The 9,228-nt window shown below is 42.0% G+C and overlaps 2 protein-coding genes across 3 annotated transcripts in view; one reads left to right on the top strand and one right to left on the bottom strand.

Moving 5' to 3' along the window:
• Positions 1-2,348: 2,348 nt before the first annotated feature.
• DOLK (dolichol kinase) lies at positions 2,349-6,020 on the top strand. Its single transcript, XM_009322102.1, has 2 exons — positions 2,349-2,439; positions 2,928-6,020. Exon 2 carries the CDS (start codon positions 3,033-3,035, stop codon positions 4,602-4,604), a length of 1,572 nt encoding a protein of 523 aa, XP_009320377.1. The 5' UTR covers positions 2,349-2,439; positions 2,928-3,032; the 3' UTR covers positions 4,605-6,020.
• A 1,177-nt stretch (positions 6,021-7,197) lies between these two features.
• The window catches only part of PHYHD1 (phytanoyl-CoA dioxygenase domain containing 1), a 7,175-nt gene continuing 5,144 nt past the window's right edge, over positions 7,198-9,228 (bottom strand). For both annotated transcript variants that reach the window (XM_009322104.1, XM_009322103.1), the window contains 3 exons: positions 8,295-8,411; positions 8,020-8,146; positions 7,198-7,835 (listed from right to left, as the gene is read on the bottom strand). In XM_009322104.1, the coding sequence (XP_009320379.1) occupies positions 7,790-7,835; positions 8,020-8,146; positions 8,295-8,411 (290 nt within the window). In that variant the 3' untranslated portion in view covers positions 7,198-7,789. The remainder of the gene's footprint in view (positions 7,836-8,019; positions 8,147-8,294; positions 8,412-9,228) is intronic.

The following is a 9,228-nucleotide window of genomic DNA, read 5'->3' on the forward strand; positions in this document are numbered from 1 at the left end:
GTAGCGAAGGCTGGGTTGCGGGCTGAGAGGGAGAGGAGGAGGAGGAGGAGGCGGCGGCAGAGGGGGGGGCGGAAGGACAGGGCAAAGGGAGGCCGCAGCGCTGCGGAGGACGCAGGGAAGAGAGGGAGGAGGCAGGTGCTGCAGCGAGGCGAGGGCTACCGGGCGTTTGGGAGCAGCTCTGTGGAGGGCTTCCCTGCCCAGAGCAGCCGGGATGGGGATCACGAAACGGGCAGAAAACGCTTCGTCCGGCTTGAAACTGGGGGCGATGGGTCCCGTTCGATGCGTGAGAAAGCGGGAGCGCTGAGGAGCTTCGCGTTACCTGAAGGGAGGTGTGGCGGAGGGAATTGCAGCAGGCAGAAGAAAATGAAATAATTCAGCAGTGAAATAGATCGAGTCGTAAATTCAAAGCTGCTGCGTTAGAGGAGGAGAGCTGTGTTTCATACGGTGAAATTCTTCCTTGTCTTATAGCCAAGCTGGCAGGCTGCCTGCTGGGGGAAGCTGTCATGTGTCAGTATTGATGCAAGAGCTGGGCTGCAACCTTCAAGTTGCCAGACTGAGTGGGACGTCTTTTTCAGTCTTTGGCTAGCGTGTGGTATTTACCCTGCCTCTTCTCAAATAAGCCTTAAGCTTCCCCCTCCCCTGTGCTCAGAAACGACAAGGAGTAGGACCCCAAAACCATTATTGGTTGTAGGTAGATACTGCCCATGCCAGTTCTGTTTTATTGACCGTATGATTAATTCTTCTCCTGGTCTGTTTAAAAATGAATTCTGATGGCAAAAAAATATTGTACTTGGCCTGATCTAGCTGTATAGCAACAGTAAATGTAATGAAGTTGTTTGGCAATCAAGTATTTCAGACTACATGAATAAAGATATCAAAAAGCACTCTATTAACAATTAAGAGTTTTCAGTACAAAGTCATAAGTAACTAAACGCTCCAGACCCACAGTGTAAGGGAGTTTGACAGTACAAACCTTAATAGTTACCCAGTAATATTACTGCTAAGATCCCCATCAGCTTTATAATCTGGTGACACCATTCAACGCTGGATGAAAACCCAAACCAGGACTTTAAATAAACTTCTCACCTTCCACGAGGGAGCTAATGTAGATATTAGTAATGAGACTGGGGGAGCAGAATTTAATAAGAGTTTACTACCAATCGGCTTAAGGGTGGGCCAGAAAGGATGAAGCAATCCAAAGTTTCAGCTGGAATTATCATATCCAGCAGGGATACATAGAACTGGATCAGCCATTTTGTTGCCAACAGAAATACAGAAAGATACCTTCAAAGAACCCAAAAGAAAGAGACGCCAGTATAATGGCATTGGCTTACACATGGCCAAGACATAATATCAAATTATGGATAAGGAGGAATAAAGGTTGCCAGAAAGCAATAAATGCTGGTGAGAATTGCACAATGTTTGAATGCCCACAATACTTCAAAGAAGATAAGATGTGATTTAACTTAATAGAGTCACTATGTGCATTGCTGATTATCTCAACTATTTATCTTATAGTCCAAAAGTTTAAAGGAAAGATTAGTTTGCAATGCAGCTGTCATTGGCTGTGAGCCTTGATTCAGAGAAGGTGAAGTGCTGTAAATGCAGTAAGCGTTAGCAAGGCAAGGGAGTGAAGTGATACAGAAAACAATGACAGCTTCAGATCATGATCAAGAACATATTACAAGGTTTACTTACTCTTGAAGAATTTGAGGAAAGCAGTGCATACCAGGGGTTAGTTAAACAAATCACTTATAAAGTAATGATGCATTTTGGGGATGAGACTTACTAATATTTGTCTAGTGTCATTAGTGACTAAAATATTTCACTTACTGATACAGATCTAGAGTCTGTATAAAATAGGAGTGTGGCATTCTCACTCAGAAAATGGGAATCAAGATATCTGACAGGGAAGAGGCTGTGCCATGGGTTAAAGAGAAATTAAGCCAATACCTTTCTTTAAAGATAAAGAAGAATAAGTCAGACTCATTTACTCACATATGAAGCTGTATAATGGTTAAATCATATGGCTGCAACACATCCTAGAGTTAAACAGAATATTGCCAAGATCAAGATGGACTAGAAGCATATTTTAGAATAGATATCTTTGTAACAAAAATGACCCAGCAGTGCTGTAGAAGCAAAACAAATTAAGCTGCTTAATACTAAGGATGTGGTGAACATCCTGTTGTGGCTGCAGGCAAAATGATTTCTGTTCATTTGATTTTTCTGTGCTCAGATTTTCAGCTTAGCTTATCTTGACAGTTCTGGTAATAGATCAAAATTAGATGAAGTATGCCATTTGACAACTTTTTTTTTTTTAAATGACTGTGATGTTTTCTTTCCTACTTCTATTGTAAATATGACATAGCATTGTAAAACACCTGCTGCAGTAGCGGAAGCATTCAATCATAACACCAGTAACAGAAGGAGAGAGAGGTACGTAGGGGGGTTTGCACAGCAGTGGGAGGAGAAATATTTAATAAAAGGAGGAACATTCTGTAAAAATACAGTGAAGACTGCATACAAAATTAGGTTCTAAAATTACCTTTAAACTTTTAAATTAACTATTTCAAATTCACACCATCACAATGAAGCTTTCTGGGAATACTTATGGCTTGTTTGCTTCACATTTCAATTCAAAGACACTGCAACAGAAATACTTAAAACTGTATCTGAATACCCCAGTAGTCAGTGGTTCATTTCTGTCACTGCAGGCTGACTTCTCTGATTCTCAGAGGAGGATAACAGTTTTGGCTGATCCATTACCTCACTGGTTTTATTTTTTTTATTCACCTGTGTGTTGACATTAATAATTGGCACATAACTATCAGTTTAAATTGAGCTTAAGAACAAACCAGCTGTGTGAAAGCTTCAGCTTGTCTAGTAGTTGCTTTAATTATTTGCTCTTTTTTTTTTTTAAATAGGAATTGCGGTAGCATGAAAGGGAATTCTTCCTAATGGGCAACTATTGAGCACATTGGGACTCCTGAGAAAGATTTTGAAAGCTCGAGCCACGTTGGACTGGAATCATGTTAAACAAGCCAGTGCTGGCAGAATCCCTGATCGTGTTCATCATCGTTCTCTTTGTGCACGCAGTGGTGTGGGACCGGTATTCCTGGTGCGCTGTCGCTCTCGCCATCCAGGCTTTTTATGTCCAATTCAAATGGGACCGTCTGCTCCAGCTGGGTGGGGCTGTATTCCAGTTCCGTACAGCAGCGAACAGTGGCCTCCTGCCAGCTAGCATGGTCATCCCCTTGTTGGGAATAGCGATGAAGGAGAGGTGCAAGTCTGCTGGCATTGTGTACTTTGAACGTTTTGGCATAGTTGTAGCTTCCACTGGCATGCTGGTTGCTCTCTTTCTGTCTGTAATAGCGGTTGGCATCACAAAACCCGTGCCAAGCAACACTTGCGTACTTACTGGTGTTGCTGGCAGTATAATTATCTATACCATGAAGCACTCTTTGACTGTTTCAGAAGTGATAGAGGTCCTAGAAGTGCTGCTAATTTTTGTCTACCTCAGTATGATCTTGCTGTACTTGTTGCCTCGATGTTTTACTCCTGGAGAAGCATTGCTAGTTCTCGGAGGTATAAGTTTTGTTCTCAATCAGCTCATTAAACGCTCACTGAATGTAATCGAGGGCAGAGGTGATCCCATAGATTTTTTCCTTCTGGTAGCAGTTGTTGGAGTTGTTCTTCTTGGGCTTTTTTTCACTGTGCTCTTCACTTTCATGGATTCGGGTACGTGGATCTCCTCCATGTTTTTCCACATGATGACAGCAGTGCTAGGCTTAGGGGTCATCATGCCTTGGCTGTACCGACTGATCCAGAGGAACCCTTTGTTCTGGCTACTCCAGTTTCTGTTTCAGACACAGACAAGAGTTTACCTTCTTGTATATTGGACGTTTTTGGCTGCTTCAGCGTGTGGCATAGTTTTCTACCAGAATGCTAAGAGATCATCTGAATCTAAAAAACACCAGGCCTCGACTATAACCAGGAAATATTTCCATTTCATTGTTGTAGCTACTTACGTTCCTGGACTAATTTATGACCGCCAGCTTCTCTACGTTGCTGCAGTACTGTGTCTGGCAGTGTTTATCTTCTTAGAGTATATTCGGTACTTCAGGATCAAGCCATTTGGCCAAACCCTTAGGCATTTGCTGTCTCTCTTCTTGGATGAAAGAGACAGCGGACCTCTCATCTTGACTCATATTTATCTCCTCCTTGGCATGTCCCTCCCAGTATGGTTGTTCCCCAGATCTTGCGCTCCTAAAGGTACCTTGTCTGGGGCAGGAGCACTGGTCCCCTACTCTGGGGTACTGGCCGTAGGGGTAGGAGACACTATTGCCTCCATTTTTGGTAGTACAATGGGGGAAATCAAATGGCCAGGAACAAAGAAGACCTTTGAAGGGACAATGACAGCTATTTTTGCTCAGATCATTGCTGTGGCTCTTATTCTGATCTTTGACAGCAGTGTGAATCTGAACTCCAGCTATGCCTGGATTCTGGCATCTGTGAGTTTAGTTTCTCTTTTGGAAGCTTATACTACCCAAATTGATAATCTGCTGTTGCCTCTCTACCTCCAGATAATGTTTATGGCTTAGAAGCACTTCCAGGAACAGAGGTTTCTCCCTTTCTAGAGAAAAGTGGTAATAGAATATGCACTGTAATGAGAGATCAAAGCTGATCTAAACACTGCTTTTGGTGCAGCAGACAAAATTGTTAAAAACAGAAATGAAAAAGACCTATTTAAAATAAAGGGTTTGTTTTGGTCTTGGTTTTTTCCCCTGTTTAAAACAGCATGAGTTGATTTATGTTCTCATGAGAACACGAACGTGACTTGTAAAGTGGATTATTAAACACAAATGTATTTTTATGTCTCTTCTGGGTGCTCAGAGGCAAAGGAGGTAGAAGAAGAGGTAAGTCAATGAGAGGAAAAAAAATAAGCACACCTCAGATTCTGCCACCTCTGTATTGCATCAGAGCCAAAACTTGTTTTACTGTACTGAGCCCTGCCGTCTTGCATTACTGCCTACGCGAACTCCTCATTTCTGTATAAGCACCGTTTAAAGCATGTTTTATAATGAGGGTGGCCACCATCTACACAAAGTGAATACGACTGTCCCAATGTATCCAGTCACCATCAACAAGAGCCATACTAATGCACTGCGATGTATGAACACGACTTCAAATTCAGTAGCTGTAAGAGCTAAGTTTAGCCGGGGCGGGTGCAGGAGGTTTGAGAGTGTAAGAGACTGTTTACTCCAAACAGTACTAACAAGAGAGCTGCAGTTTAAACCCTGGAGATCTATGCAATGAGAAAAATGTTTTATCTTCAAGATTTTAATCTCTAAATTCATTTGGAATAACATTCAATAGAGGGGGAAAAAACCTAAGCAAAGTCACAGAAAAAAAACCTAGTTACACGTTAATCATGAAAGCAGAAAATCTGTTAAAGTCAATAAACTACTTTAATACTGTTGCCGCTTTCTATTTTTCACATTTTTCCAGCTAGCTCTTTAATCAAATAATTTATAAAAATGCATCTATCAACAAATTGAGTAAAGTCATTTAATTCCATTCATTTAATTAAAATTATAACTACCATTTTGTGGCTAAGAAACCCACCTAATTTTTATGTATTAAGCACTTCTGTGTTGACAATCTCTTCTCGCCAGTTTGCCAGGTGTCCACTAGAACAAGACACATTAGCACCTGCCCTCCCTGCCTCTTCCCTTCCCCTGAGAAGTGCCCAAGCAGAAGATTTGCATTCCAGGATTCTTGTTTGCAGGATGAAGTTAACTTCTGGCACTTTTATTCACTTTTGGGGACAGTTTTGTGCAAGTCCAAGATACCTTAACACAATACTGTCCTGCAGGCCTAGTCCTGGGACTGCGTCTTAGAAGTGAGAATAAGAGCGGGGGTGGAGTGAAACTAGTGCTCTGAGCCAGCAGACCGAGCCAGCAAAATTGGCCCCAGAATCTGATACTGTGTTTGTCCTTGCAACAAGCCGGGACTCCGATAGCAGAGAGGCAGCGTTGCCCAATTTACCCCCCTGCCTGAGCGTTGATGCTGCTTTTGCCAAGGATGTCAAAATCATCCAGAGTTGGTTTTGGTTAATAATGCAGTAAGCTGTCAGATACTCTTCGTAGGAAACCAAACTCTGTAATTGTGCTAGACTGAGTTTCCTTCACATTTAACAGGAAATCCTGCAAATCCAATCCAGCTTCTTGCTTTTATTTATGCACTTCAAGTAGATGTTTTTGTACATTGCAGGTAGTGGTGCATATAATCAGAGGACAAACTATCACTCCTCAGCAGAAAGGTGCTATTCTAAATTATTAACTCTTCTAATGGAAAGATACAGAAAAAGCTTTAGCTGCTTCCATCACGAGCGACAGCCTTCACCACTAACATCATAAAATAGCAGCAGGGTTAAAGGAAGTCACTTCCCCTCCACCCCGCTCACAGCTTTCAAACAAACAGTCGAAGAGGTAGGGGAGGGCAGCAGCTGTACCTGCTGAAACTTTGAACTCGAACATTACTGCTGTTGCCATTACCCAGCTTCCTAATTCCTACTACAGCCACCCGATCATTCCACTACGAGGAATTCCTTGCTCTACTGAACCTATTCTGCATTGCCCAGCAAAGCCCAAAGAGCTGAAAGGAAGCTTCTTACCATAAAGAAATCAAATTTCACTATTTCACATCAAACAAATGCCAGAGACAGGCAATATGCTTTTGAAAGGGATGAGTCGGTAAGAACTGGGGCTCATTCTGCCAGGACTCCAAGCGGTTTTAAGGTTACTATGATGTAATTAGTGCATTGATGATACCAGGCCCATATCTCAGGGTTGCCACTGCACCAGTGCCAGTGAAATTACACCTACACAGTTCTGTTTAGTTTAGGATACAGGCTTGAGCTTGCCTCGGATTAACTTCAGTTTCTTAACACTCCTTAGGTTTCACCTTGCTATAGGTTGGTTTGGTGGTGTTGAGGGGATAGTAATTGTTCTTGAGCACACTGAAAGTTGAAACCGGTCATCAGACAACTTAACGCTGGCCCCATCTGTTGGGAGAAGGTCACACTGTCTTCCTCAAAGAAAAGATGAGGGAGATGAAAGTCAGAATTTCTAATTTTATTTAAACGTTAGGAGTTTGATTGGGTTTTTTGTTTTCATAATTTCAACATGAATCTTTAAGAACTGTAATAATTTTTTAATCAGCACACCCAGAGATCAAACACTCCACTACAGTTTGCTAGAAATACTTAGAAGATTGATTATAAAAGTAGGCTTCATGCTTCATTTTGCCCACAATAGGATTATTTTTCATCACTACTATTAAAACAATAGGATGGAGACCTAAGGGTAAAAGTCAGCCATCTTCACATGACACGTTCACCTGCATTGCTGGGATCGACACAGCCAAGAAATGCACTAGGCAAGCTCTTGACTTAAACAGAAGAAAATATTGAGTATCTGCAAGAAGAAGTACTTCTTAACTGGTCCCAGTCAAGGTGCAATGATCTTTAGTGGTCTATTCTCAAGGCTGAAGAAGTTTCCTCACCAAGAGGACTGGGCAACTATTCTCATACTAGTAGGGCTCGTGCTGTAGAAGCTTCTGTCTAATGCAGGTGTAATTGGCTGTGTCAACAGTCCTCGTTCCGAGAAGAGGAGAAATTAATTTTGAGAGCTGATCTAGCAAAAGTTGTATTTAAAGGGAACATGAATGAACGATTAGAAAAGAATATTGATCAGCTATTGACTCCAGAAGCCAATCACTAACTTCAAGTGTAGAGCGATGGAAAAGGCAGTTCAGGAGTTGGCTGGAGCCTAGGAAGTAAGGAAGAGGTAAAAACAAAACTTCAGAGGCTATTCCAGTTCTACAGGTATGAAATCAGTGCTAACTGAGGTGCTACCAACAGAAACTGTGTGACATGCAAGACCACCAATAAAAGTTTATCCTGGCTTTTGCATTGAAAAGGCTCTAGTTTCCTCCGCTGCTTGGCGACCTTACCAGTTCTCTTTGCTCCAGCTGGTGTCTTTGGCTTCCATCACATGGAAGGTGAATGCGTGGCGAGAAGACTCCGAGCTGTTCAGTTCACTCTTATGGACAACTTCACCGTGGATGAGAATGAGTCCACCTGTTTGAAAGAAACATCCGTACTGCTTTTTTCAAATTGTGAGCGCTAGCTTTAAAATACAAGCAAAGTTGAAAGTGTTAAAATACAATTTTAGCTCTCTTGTTTTTCTTGAGGCGTAAAGCAGACTTGTTTGGGGAGGTTTTTTTACCTTGACTTATAGGCAGAGGTATGAACTTGCTGTTATCGTAGACCGGCTCTGACCCTACAAACTCTACACATGTTGAGGTACCTGAAGCTGCACGGACCATTCTTCGGGTAATTCCACCTGCAAATCCACAGAATAAGCAAACACATATAAAAATTAAACCGCTAGCTACATTCTGCGCAGCAGAGGAACAATATCTGTGATTTCTCTTGGCAATGACAGGAACTTTACTATAGTATACTCAATTTTTTCCTTAGTAATTTGGGTGAGTTTTTTTCATTAAGCAAAGATTTAGGATTTTCCAGCTGTGGCAGAAACTGATAAATAACTGCCTTTTGTTTGCCTTTGTCTCTGTGCATTGCAACATAGCCCTTTAGGAACACAAATAGTCCTACACTTACACAAAGCCAACCTTTGGTCCATTTCTCCTTTCTGTAAGAGCATAAATTGCAATCAGAGTGCAGCTGACTCCAGAATTTATGAGGGATGAGTGCCTTAAAATCTTAAGAGCACTATGATTACACTCACTGAGTGAATGCTTAGGTGAGCAACAAGCTTAAAGCTGATTAGTGTGCCCTAGAGGTAGTGAAAAAAAACAGAAACTCTGCTGGTAATCCAACAGTGGTTACACACACAGCAACTACCATCGGTCACAACAGCCGTTACATGACTGTGCTGATCTGGTTTTAGTCTGTGTGTTCCCCTGGGACGCTGACTGTTCTCCGATGGCTTGGATGGTGTCCAAGTGATCCTTGCATAGACTTGGAGGCTTTCCTTGTTTACTGAAATTGAGACCAATATTTGACAGTTGTGTGTGTGTGTGGAAGATTTTTATTCCGCTTACATCAGGCTGTCAGGGCTAAAAATTGTATTGGCCAGGGCAAAAAAGGGGATCTTTGTGAAGGGGATGCAACCTGGAAAAGAAACAGGTTGGGGG

This window comes from Pygoscelis adeliae, unplaced genomic scaffold (assembly GCF_000699105.1).
Source record: "Pygoscelis adeliae isolate BGI_AS28 unplaced genomic scaffold, ASM69910v1 Scaffold114, whole genome shotgun sequence".
Taxonomy (NCBI): domain Eukaryota; kingdom Metazoa; phylum Chordata; class Aves; order Sphenisciformes; family Spheniscidae; genus Pygoscelis; species Pygoscelis adeliae.

Coding starts and splice junctions, on each gene's coding strand:
- DOLK (XM_009322102.1), top strand. CDS start 3,033: ATGTTAAACAAGCCAGTGCTGGCAGAATCCCTGATCGTGTTCATCATC.